Source organism: Geospiza fortis, unplaced genomic scaffold, assembly GCF_000277835.1.
Source record: "Geospiza fortis unplaced genomic scaffold, GeoFor_1.0 scaffold10, whole genome shotgun sequence".
NCBI lineage: Eukaryota > Metazoa > Chordata > Aves > Passeriformes > Thraupidae > Geospiza > Geospiza fortis.
In genome coordinates, this window is record NW_005054326.1 from 4331082 (window position 1) to 4343587 (window position 12506).

The following is a 12506-nucleotide window of genomic DNA, read 5'->3' on the forward strand; positions in this document are numbered from 1 at the left end:
GACATCCAAAGAGCAATCCTGGAGAATGTCTGATATCTGTCCAAGGGGAGTGACCCCCAGGTGAAACCCACCTGAGACTGAACACGCAGCTGCAGCGGGAAGGAATGGGCTGGAGGCTGAACTGAAAACCATGTGTTGCCTTGAACAAAATGAAAACAGCTGATGTTGATCGGGAGGAGGAAGGCTGTTAATTCAGAGCATGCTGCTCCTCCACGTTGGGTGCAGCCAGAAACAATCTGCTGGAGAGCTGCAGCGGCTGCTTGGTGTGCCAGCGGTGGGTGGGGTGGGCGTGCAGGGTGTACGCCCCCTTGGCATGCTGTCCAGGGGAGGGAGCTGGGAAAGGGAATGGCTTTGCCTTGGCTGCTCCACTTTAAATACCTTTGCACAGATCTCTGGCCACTGCAGTTAAGTCAGAAGGCTTCACCTGCTGTAGTGGAGGGGCCTCCCTGTGTGGGTATTGCTGCCTTTGCAACATGGACTCCCAGCACTGCAAAATGAATGGTGACTCTTTCCAGGTAAGTGGTGGGGTCTGTGCCTGCTTTTTGCAGAGGTGGAGGAGTGCCCTGCCTCACTCCTGCACTCCTATGCTTGTCTTTCCCTCTCTGAGAGGCAGTATGACCTCAGAGGGAAAGAATCAAGGTGGCCTGTCCTGATGCTTTGCAGTACCTGAGCAATTTTGGCAGCTCTGTATTTGTGTCCTATTAATTGTGCTCACAAAAATGCAGTGAGAATGCAAACAAACATTGCAACAGTAGCCTTGTGTACACGGCAAAAAGACAAAGAATCAAAAAAGACCAGAAGATTATAGGAGGTCTTAAATGTGTGTGATGAAAAAAAGCTGTCTTCTTTTGTTAAAGGAAAACAGATGAAATTATGTGCTCTTCTGGCGTAGCTTTTTGTTAAATTTGAGGCTCTCTTGTCCTCTTTTTTAATGTTTACTGACTGACTGACTTTGAACTCTTTGCTTTGGGAAATACAGGAAAGACCTGAAGTTCATGCCTTTTAAATACAGGCACTGATGTTACTGCAGGAGCAAGTGATGTAACCTGAGGCCAGCATGGTTAATTATTAGGACAAAATTCTGCACTTATCTGTCCTATGCAAGCTGCTGAAGCCAGAGACAAGCTGCATCAGATGTGCAAAAAGGGCTTCTATTTCTTATAAGAGCAGAGATGCCAAGGAAGCCTCTATTTCTACTTCTTTGTGTGCTGAGGCTGAACTCTTACACTATTTCTCTAGAGTCTCACCTTACTTCTTATCCAAGTTGTGTAATTGCTTGGTTCCAATGATATCTGCCATGATGAGCATTTAAGTGCCTTAAGAAATCTGACTTGGAAACTAATTCCATTTTCACAAGTAACTTGGAAATCTTTTAATTTGAAATATTTTGCATATCTAGTAAATTTGAACTTTACAGCAGTGAGGTGAAAATTTTATATCCCTGAAATTGCAAGAAAAACTTTCTCTGGCTTTACCAGTGTTGGAATTCACTCTGAAGGGCTTTAGCTAAATGTCTCAGCAATGGATTAGAAGGCTCATGGGATTGTGTTATTGACCTCCAATGTTGCCACCTGTGTCAGAATGGCAATACCAATCTATGTGCAATGTGGCTAACTAAAAATGCAGGTTTGTGCTCAGGTAAACCTATCCTTGTATCTACATAACACTTTGTTTGAGATTGTCTTAGGTCCAGAAATGGTTGTTCATGCTCTTCAACTGGTTCTCATTTTATTTTCTGGAAAAGAAACAGAGCTGGAAGAAAATTAGAGCTGAATTTATGCACACTATAAATCACATATACATATCACAGAGACAATATTTCAACACAATAAACTTGTTTCTTTGACTCTGAATCATAATCACAATAGTGACAAAACAGTAGAACTACCCCAAAGCTGCAATTCCTTCATGTATGTCCAGGGATTAAAAGTTAAAGTCCAAAATGTGAATCTAAAAACTGATCAATAGTTTGAGCTATGCATAAGTACTACAAAAAGCTCAACAATAACGTGAGTGCCTCTGTTTTTGCTGCTATCACCTCCAATGCACGTGTTGAGGTTTATTATCTGCAGCGTGTATTGATGCAGGCTGCCTCCAGATATCTTGATAAGAACTGAGTACCAGGAAAACAATTATTTTAGTCTTTCCCCCCCTTTGCAATTAAAGATGTCACCTCTGTGACAGGCTCAGGCGTGGGCTGATGCTTGTTAAAAGACCTTCCAGGGAGCTGAGTGCATATGCAGATGTGCAAGAAGTTAAGCGAGTATGAGGCTGTTTGCAGCATTAGTGCCTGCTCCCTACTGCAATGTATCTTTCTCTTAAGCACCAGTATAAATCAACTTACAAGATTGGGAAAATGGCTGAGGACAGATTGAAAGCAGCTGATCTCAACAAATCAAAGCTAGTGACCAATGAGTTTGGAAAGGTTTTTTTAAGGCTTTTTTGTCTAATCTCATTGCACAAAGAGATCAATTATTACCATCAGGATTGCCTTGCCGGACTTCAACTTTGCATTATATCCCCTGCAAGTATGCAAATCATTAATTCTTTATTTGTCACACACATTCAAGTCAATCTATCATATAAGTTGGTTCTCACAGCATAACTTGGCAAGAATATTTTAAATATATAACTGATGTCTTTTAGAGCAGTTTCATTGCAGACAGCGAAAACCAAAATCTCGACCCATTGGACAGACAATGGTGGAGCCAGTTCTGTCCTTGAGATCAGTTTTGGCTGTGGTGGGTGAAAACAGAAGGAAAAAGCAATGCATGGAGAGTATTTGAGATGACAGTTTTGGTCACACTACCATAGAATTTCAGTACTACAGACATTTGTTTTGGCTTTTGCCAGACTCCTGTCATCGTTTTCCCTTGTGGTTGCTTGAGGTGTAAATGGGTTTCATTAGCCAGCTGACACATCACTTCCAGCTGCTTTTCCTCTTGGTCCTCCCCATGTAAGAGCTGGGCTGACTCCTGGCTGCATGGGGACTCAGGAGACACAGAGATGCTGCAGGAAGTGTCACAGCTGAACAGGTGGCAATCTTCCTTCTGGTGCAGCACTTCTCCTACAGTTTGCACTAGAGGTCCCTCATAAAGCTGGAAGACGTTTAGAAAACCTTTGCAGGCTCTGGAAAAAAAAGCCATATGGAAAAATGTGTGGCCAGTCTGTTAGCAGCAAGCTTGGAGGCAGCCTTGGAGATGACTTGAAGAATTATTTACTTTACAAAAGAAGGCAGCTCTTCATAGCTCTGCCTCAGGAAATGTAGGCCCACCAAGAGCTTCATGGCTTCAGGGCAGCTGGCTTTGATTGTTAATTTGTCTTCTACAAAGGCTATCTTTGCTGAGGACAATATTTGGGAACTGGGACTCTTTTTACTCTGATTTATATGTTCAATTGAGCAATAACCACAATGAGAGCAAGCTCTGCCCAAAAATACAGATATTTATAAGTAATATTTGAATGGGTACCTTGAATCAAGCTTTAGCCCAGGTCTTGTTGCACCAGGACTCCTCTGTGTTGCAGATATCTGGTGTGATCTTTGAAATAACAACCACAGGCAATTTGTCCAAGGCCAGTAGATGTTAGGAAAAATGAAATAAACACACAAATAAGATATTAATGTGGTCTCCAAAAGTTTGTGATGGTTGCACATCAAATTAACTCTACTATCAGAAAAATTAGGTGATTGAAATCTCAGCAGGCATTTACCTGCCATGCCAAGTACCCAGCTCTCAAGACCTGCCTCCACTCCAGGGCTCAGCTTCCTCTTTCAGAAGTGGTGAAACAGCTCTTCCCTTCTTAACAGGGCTTTTGTGAAAAGAAACACATGTAGAGACATGCAAAGACATTCTAGTAATGAGAACTGGGAAAATAATGAAAATAAACCTTTGAGAGTACAGAAAATTGCCTTTCGGAATTTGCAGAGCAGAAAATCAATGAGAGAATGGGAACAAACATAAATTAAAACACATCTTGCCCTGAGTCTTTACTCATTGTGGGATTTAGGGAAGATCTAAAAGTTTGCTCCAACATTTTTCTTTTTTATTTTTCTTTTCTTTGCTTGATGTTGTTATTTTGTTTTAAAATCACCTTCCATATCCTTCCTGTGAATACTAACTCTCTCCTGGGGATACCTGGAAGGTACAAGCAGAACTGAAGGGAAGCACAGATCTGCATCTCTGCACAGAGCTCACCCACATTTCTCTGCTTAACCCTGAGTGCTGAGGAAAAGGAAGCTTGAGGGAAGGACTTTGGACTGGAGCTGAAACCAAAGTGCAGAAATGTTTCCAGTCATCTCTGAGGGGTGAGGTGTGGCAGGATGGTGTTAGGTTTATTTGCATGTCCTTTTTGACTACCTTGCTCTCACAAGGGCTCTAGTTGGAGAGAAGGGATTTGTGTCTCTGCCATCATAAATCAGAGCAGCCCCAGAACTGTTTTATACCTTTCTTTACATCGCTGGTGCTGTGCAAAAAGGGACATGGAGAAAGGCAAAATGGACTCCTAGGGTGAATGGTAGTCATTTTTGTTTGTGAATTTTTTCTTTCCTTTCAGGAATCTAGCTACATTGAAGACTCCCCCAGTAAAAATGGTGTGATTTCTTTGATTTTCTCTCTGAAAGAAGAAGTCGGGGCATTGGCTAAAGTCCTGCGCACGTTTGAGGTAAATATTTTCCTTCAGGTCTTTGCAATTTTGTCTAGCAGCCACACTTTCTCAGGGTCTTGGAGGTTGTGTTTGTGATTCTATTTCATTGCTATTACAGGGGAAAGCAGCCTCCATTTCTTTTTGGGGTTTAAAATCCCTTTAAGTCTTGGGGCAGAAGTAGCTTTTTTTAAATGAAAACCTCTACCCCACATGAGGGTGGGAAAAATGCATTTTTTCCACTTAAAAGGGAAATATTTAATCATAACTGCTGTAGTAAAGGTACAGGTGAGTTGGGCTGTGACCTAAGATTGACTTATAACCAAATAATTTGCCTTATAACTTGTAAGGCAAATATAACCTGCATGTGAGCCATGTGACTCACAATGCACATTGCACAAGGTGTTTCTGCTTGAGGCAGCTCTTCGCTCTTGTCCACCCAAAAAAATCTGATATAAATTATTCTACCATCTCCCACCTGCAGTACTTTAGCAGAGTGGGTAGAGGGTGCCTACAGAACAGCATAAAAATGACAGCACTTTTTTTCACACCAAAGGGACTCAGTAACTTAGGCTGAGTGATTTGGAAAATTTTTGGGGAAACAAGGAGCCATTTACCTTTCAGGACATTGTGTGCTTATTTATTCTTGCAGAAATATTTCCCAGATGTCATGAATGTTGTTTGAAAAGCACAAAATCCTTGTGGTTTAGGATGGTTGTGTTGCAACACACTGAGCTGTGTACTCTGTGCTCCCGAGTAAATACACTTTTATATTGGTTCTGTGGCTTTTTTTTTCTTTTTTTTTTTTTTATGTAATAGTTGTGCCTGAAAACAGCAATTTCTTTAGAACACTCTAAGAAGTTGTGGCCTGCATATTTTCCGTTCATAAATTGAATTTACTAGGAAAGGAGAAGTTGTGTGTTATGGGTACAAAAGAAAAATAATAATGAGTTTTAGGACATATTTGATTCATTAGGATAAAAGGAAATTCACCAACAACAGAAGAGCAAGTCTAAATCAGTGAATTCACTAGTAAAATCCTGCAAAATGTCCGTATGTCAGTGATGTGCACGTCTGTAAATGAATTAATGAGACTGTTGATATTCTCTTAATAAATGCATTGATGTCTACTAAATAAATTGCTGTCATCTCTAAAGAAAGAGGAACTTTCTGAGCTTCCTTTGTAGAGGAGCTAGTATAGGAAAGAGAGAAGTAACCATTTCTTGGATGTGACTTTTCCTGCCCCAAAGCAGATACCTAAACTAGACCAACAGAATCCCTTTTTCTCAGTGGCCCTGATTCCAGCTGAGAGGTTGGGACTCAGTTGGTTTTCCACCCAACAAAGCCAAATCTTTCTGTGCTAAATCTCAGCTCCTCCAGCACCAAGGCTTGACAAGAGACTTGGCATAGGTGCTCTTATCTGGCATTGTACTGGATGGATGGATGGATGGATGGATGGATGGATGGATGGATGGATGGGATTTAATGGTACGAGCACAGCTCCTCAGGGCTGTTGTTAGTGAATTCCTAGTGTAAACCGGAGCAGCCTTTGGGCTGTTGTAACTCTGTTCCAAGAACTGCACAGAGGTGTAAGTTTTACATACATGCACAGCTGGGAGAACCTTCCCCTTTTTCCATCTGGGCCATAGCTGTGGTGCCTCAGAGAAACAGACTTTGTGCTCACTGACATCCACAGCACAGACAGAGAAAGTGGTGATAGGCAGGTAAAGAGTGGAAACAAACAGGGAGAACTTGAGGGAATGTTTTTGTCTTGTTCTCCTTCTCTGCCTAATAGCATTAGCTGAGAGATCCTACTGGAGTTAGACTCTCTGTGGGTGGGCTCCCTGGGCAGGGAGACACCCAGCCTTGTCCCCTGGTTTGTGTCACCAGCTTGCTGCTGGCTTGTGGAAATGTGGTGGATTTGTCTCAGAGGGGCCTCACAAGAGGAGATGTGAGGGTGGCTGCTCCAGCTGTCATTGCTTCATGCAGTAGGAAAAGAGAAAACTGACAAGCCACAAATAGGATCAGGCTGTTTCCAGGAGCAGATGTGGAGCTGCAATTGTTCACTTCATGGAGGGGGTCCACACCTTGTGCAGCTGCTGGTTCTGATGTTTTATGTCTGAACCTTCTGCTCCTTGCTGGGATGGGGCTGCCCAGACTGCTGCTCTGGTCATTCCTGCATGAGAATGCAGGCAGAGGGCACAGCTCAACCCCCTCCTCCCAGCTCAGATTTGGGAGTGATTAAGGGACAGTGCCTCCAGCACTGGCTTTGAGGATTTTGCCTCTTTTCCAGACAGTCTGTAAAACTAATGTGGGACATGAAAGGGAGAGGAGGAGGAGGGTTGAATGAGCTGTAAATATGAAAGACTGAAAATTTGCCCTCTCTCCCAGGGAAGGAATCATGGAAGCAAGATCCAGACTCAGACTGAGTCATAGGGAATTGAGGGGATATCTAAAGAAAGGAGAAATCTTGAGGAGCCATCAGCACACAGGATGTCTTTCTGTAGAGGAGGTTTCTGTATGGATCTGGGAAGGCTCATCCTCTCCTTGGTTTAAGAAGCAAAAAAAATTGCTTTTACTCTGTGGGAGCAGTGTTCAGCCACACTTGAGTCCCTTCCTGGGATGCCCTCCCAGGATTCACACCCTACCCATGTCCCACTCCTGTGCTGGGGTGAAACTGTCCAGACTTTAGTCCCCTTGTTCTCCATGGGCAGCAAGACAAAGGGACACCAAAAGGTGTGCTCTAGCCTGGGCCTGCCCCTGGATATCATGAGGTCCAAGACTTCTGGCTCATCAAGCATCGTGGCAGGTAGAATCTCTAGTCACCCACAGAGCAAACCACCCAGGAAAGGAATTAGTGTCCAAACACTGCCCAGATGGATGGAAGGGGTGAGCCCCCATTGTGGGAGCCAGGATGGGCTGAAGGTAGGGGAGCCTCCTCCAGGCAGGGGGAGGCTCAAGGCTAGGCGCTGCAGAGAGCTCATGGCACAGAATTATGTCCTCTGAGGCCCCAAGATTAAGAGAATTTTAATGTGTTTTGTGGAAAAAATAATGCTTGTCCTACTCAAACATCCCTCAGGGTTGCTCATGCAGTTGGCAGAGTACTGCACGCTCACATTTGTTTTTTTGCTCACAGACCCAAACTCTAGTTTTCTGTTCAGGTCCCAGTTGCACACAAGTATGTGGTTACTGTGACAACTCTTATTTTTCCTGTGTAGCTTGAAGGGTTTTTTCCTGAGGAATTTTCTCAATGAACTCAGCTCTTTTTGTCTGCTGGCTTTGGGTCCAAAACATGCTTGATTATTTCCACTTTTTTCTTATGTTTGCTCAGGAAGACCCATCTAAACACCTGACCTCAGCAGTGTTCTAAGCTTCTCTGATCACTGGCTCTTGTCTCTTCTCTCTGGTTTGCAAATCCTTGCCTGACTGCATGAATCTGTTCCTCCTGGACTGGCATAGCAGAGAGCTCTGCCACTGCTGGCAGTACAGCCCCTGCAGCCCCTTCTTCACCTGTCCTGTGGAGAGATGTGTCTCCAGGGCCAGATTCACCCTCTGATTGCTGTGAAGTGTTAGCAGCTCAGTCATGCTCAGCAATAAGCAGATTGCTAGAGCTGAATCCGCTTTGCTTCCACACTAGCTGCTCTGTTTGTATGTTGGGGATGTGGCAGACATTCACTTTTTGCTTGTCAAACCCAATTGTTTTGCACTTGAAAAGCCCCTTTGTCACCTCTGCCCTCATTGCAGGCTTGAGGGTGGCTGCAGGGACAGCACAAATCCACCAGCAGGGTCTTTACACCGACTTAATTTTAATGGGATCTGCTGTACACTGAGGTACTCCTTGGTGTAGCCCTGTGCTGTTTATTTGTGTTGTAGAAGATGACAGCTAGGCAGCCAAAACTTGAATAAATAACTTCATCTGAAACAGAAGAGCACACATGAGTAAAGTATCATGCTTAAAAGACAGAACAGTCATCATGAAATTGTGTTTCTTTTTTGATTCATTGGATACATCAAAAATGTTCAGAGTATAAGTTGAGGCCAAAAAAAAGAGAAATCTTCCAAGTTTCTTATCAAAACTGAAAAAGCAAAACTGAGCACTTTGGGTTGACCTAAGTGTTACACTTAGTAGAAATAGTTGTTTCTCTGTAGTGTTAAAAACCTATTGAAATCAAGGAAGCTTTTTTAAACAACGAAGTTCATTCTAAAAAAAAAAAAGATAAGAAAACCCCACATTGTTCCCCCTCAAAGATTGCCTTTTCTGTAGTTAAATTCATGATTAAAATATCAGAAATAAGAATTTCCATATACAAAAAGCATGGCCTTCAGTTTTAATTGCAGATTTCCCACATGAATTTGTGAATACACAAATCTTCTCTGAAGTTCTTTTCCTGATGCATTTACGAGTAGTAGATTGTCAGCTGTTTCAAGTGGCAAACGTTAGAATACATCAGGAGTTTGCTCAACCCATTGTGAGAGAGGAACCTTCTATCTTCTCCTCAGTGATGGGACCTTCTCAGACACAGAGCAGGACTTCAGTGCCAGGTGCAGCCATCAGTGGGTAGGGCTCTAGCTCAAAAGCAAAAAGAAAAAAAAGTTGATTTGCACCAAGTACTCCTGCTCCCAGTGTAAGTTACTGTCCCATGGGGGTAAGTTACTGTTCCATAGAAGGATGGGATGGGAGTAAAAAGCTGTAATAAAAGAGACCTGCCAGTTTCAGAGTCAGCAGAGGCAACTCTGCTCTGTTTCTGTTTAGGAATGTCATTCCACACAAAGTCCTACGTGACTGTTATCTCTGCGTGCCCTGGGAAGGCACTGGTTCTGAGGTGGTTGGGGTTGTTTCCAAACCAGGGGAAGAAAAGAGTCACTTTGGCCAGGGAGCCTGCACTGATAGGTGAACAGGCTTGCCTCTACCACAAGATTTTTTTTCATTATACTGTACATATGCACAGCAGTGATCATTTCATAACGCTGCTCCAAATCCACATCTGTGGGGGTTCCAGTTGTTGGTTTCTCTGGGTCTGGATTGAAGGCACTTGAGATGGTAGTTCATGTTTGGACTCAGGTGTTTATTATTTCTTATCAGTAAAACAGTCTCACTACTGTGAGTTCAGCAGCTTTTCATTAGCAAGGCACAAAATGGCCAACAATCTCTTGTTGCAAGGTCTTTAAACTATACAATTAAGAACTGACACCTAGATTATTTTCCCTTTTAACCCAATAACTGGTCCCAAAGAGCTGCAATCCAGACTTTTCTGCCCAATTACAAAATGCCACCCAAACCCAAGAAGAAGAAGGAAGAAGAAGCATGAAGAAGAAACCCAGGACAACACCCTGTGCCCTCCATCTTGCTTCCATCCACAACATACTAAAAATCCCAAAATCTAAATTTCTCACCAAGTGATACACTTACACTACTCTCTATAATCTATTGCACACTTTTGTGGATTCCAGTCTATCTTGAAGTCTGGGAAACTTTCTCCATGAATGAGGGTCAAAGTCAGTGCTCCCCTGGGGGTCAGGGCACCCCAGGGCAGACAGAAAAATATTCCCTGTGCCCTGGGTTTTCGCACACATCCTTGGTCTTATCCCTCCTCTTCCTGTGGCCTCAAGAGCAGGACTTGTGGATCGAATTGATGACCACGGGTTTAAAGAGAGGAGTGCTCTCTTCACAGGTGGTTGTGCAATGCCACATGCTGTCACGTTTTTGGTTTGTCCTGCACCACGTGTTTTGTAGCCAGATTCTGCTGCAAGCCTTGTGCCAAATTTCAGGCATGGAGCAGAGTGATGGACACCAGGGGTTGCTCCAGGGCCAGCTGCCCTCTGGCACTCTTTGTTGGCAGGCACCTGCTGTGAGACACTTTTCCTCCATGAGTTTGGAAGGAAAACCCTAGCAGTTGTGAAAGAGAAGATTCTCTCTGTCTCCAGCTGAGAAGCAGGCTCTTGGACAGTAGAGCTGAATCAGATGGCTGTCTTTGCCTTTGCTTTGGGAATCCATGGCTGAAAGCATCACTGTAACTTCCTAAGTCCTCTGATCTATGAAAATTAAATACTGAGCTTATACTTGTGCTTCTGAAAGTGTCCTCCTTCAGAAAACCCTGAACTATACAATGGCAAGGGTTAAAAGAACATCTCATCTATTTTTATTTTTTTTTTTGGTACCAGAAAGTGTGAATAAAATCCTTCTTTTGGGAGATTTTACCCAAATTCTAACTTAAGTGTTGATTAGTGGCACCATAGTGTTGTTGAAAGTTCTTCATCTGGTAACAATGTGGGGTCTCCTGATGAAGCCAAACTTCATTAATGACAACAGTCATGAAAACAAGCAGCAGCTGGATTTCACAGCTGTACTTAGTTTTAGAACCATACATAGGAGCATTTAGTAATTAGTGAACAGAAGGATGTGTGAGCGTCATGGGAAGTAGTAACCCATAACATTTTCAGAAAGGCTCCATCTCTACTGAAAGCTTCCCTGTGTAGCTATGAACACACAACCTTCCTTTTCCAGTGACCAGGCCATTAAACAGAGGGTGGGACTAAGTTCTCTTGGTAGTGACCTCAGCAAGACTCCTGGTGTAGTGCAGCACCAGTCTGGTTTTCTCCTGCTGGTGTAGGGCAGCTGCAGCATAGGTGGTGCTCAGTTAGGATGGAAAACCTGGAATAACCTGGGCAAGGGGCTGGAGCTTCTTCACAGACTCTGAGAGGGAGCCATGGCTGAGATCCAGCACTGTGAGGTAAGGCAGGGAGGGACATGGGCAATCTCCTCCCTGCATCACCATTGTCTCTGTTTTAAATTTATATTTGTGTTGCTACCCCTTCAAACTCTGTTAGAAGTAATTCTAACCCATTTCAACCTAATTCTTCATCTTTGAGCTCTGAGAATGTGTCTTGAGACTTCCTTTTCTAATGGGCACTGATAGAGGTACCATTGACTTGGATATTAAAATAATGAAAGCTGAGTTTTTCCACCCCTCAGAGTGGGGGTTTTAAGAAAGGTTTAAGAAAAAAAAAAAAAAAAAACTAGAGCAGGCACATGGTTTTATGACACGATGTGTCTATAGGGGAGGGACTCAACCTGGTCATAAACCTGAAGAGAAGGAGAGAAGTAACAATCTACTCTCCAAGTTCCTTGCAGCTGCAGTGGGTGGGGTGAATTCAGCAAAGACACTCTAATCTCACTCCCTGGGCTCATCTGCGCTCTAAAATAGGAAAGGCAGAAGAGATCCATGTTAATAGCTCAGATGGGAACCCACCACAAACATGTGACAGTTGAGATCTTCCAAATGTGTTAGGTAAGGAGTTATGTTCCATCAACAGAAAATAGCTCAGAAAACTGGAATAACTTTTATTAGCTGACTTTTGAAGGCAAACATTGTTAAAATGTCAATCTCTACTAAAAAGCGGAGATTGAAAACTGCTTAAAATGTACAACTAAACCAAAAAAATGCCCCCATTCTCCTTTCTCAGGCAACTATTTGTCTCCAGAAGTTGGAGCTTTAAAGAAAACATCATCTCTTGGGAGAACTGTGATGCAGTAGCAAGATTTGGCAACATCAAGGATACAAAAAATGAACAATGTGAAATTATGGAGATTAAACGCTAGATGGAGTAGTTGGACTAGAATGAAATTGAGATTTATAAAGCAATTCTAGTAACAGAGCCACTGTAAATATTTTGAAATCAAGGGCTTAGTAGCAAGGCACAGCACATGAGAACACACTTCTCCAGGAGTGCCAGTTCAGGGAGTTGGACATATGCTGCTGGATTCTTGCTCTATAAACAGTCACCAGAAGGGCTCTCCCTTCAGCTTCTCTGTTGTGAGGTCCTGAAATCTCAGCAGAAAGAGATAACAGGTTGGCTCTGGACAT

General features: G+C 43.1%; 1 protein-coding gene across 1 annotated transcript in view; it reads left to right on the forward strand.

The window, feature by feature from the left end:
- Window positions 1-412: 412 nt before the first annotated feature.
- The window catches only part of PAH (phenylalanine hydroxylase), a 35045-nt gene continuing 22951 nt past the window's right edge, over window positions 413-12506 (forward strand). The window contains exons 1-2 of the mRNA XM_005421046.1: window positions 413-515; window positions 4555-4662. Of these exons, the coding sequence (XP_005421103.1) occupies window positions 474-515; window positions 4555-4662 (150 nt within the window). The 5' untranslated portion in view covers window positions 413-473. The remainder of the gene's footprint in view (window positions 516-4554; window positions 4663-12506) is intronic.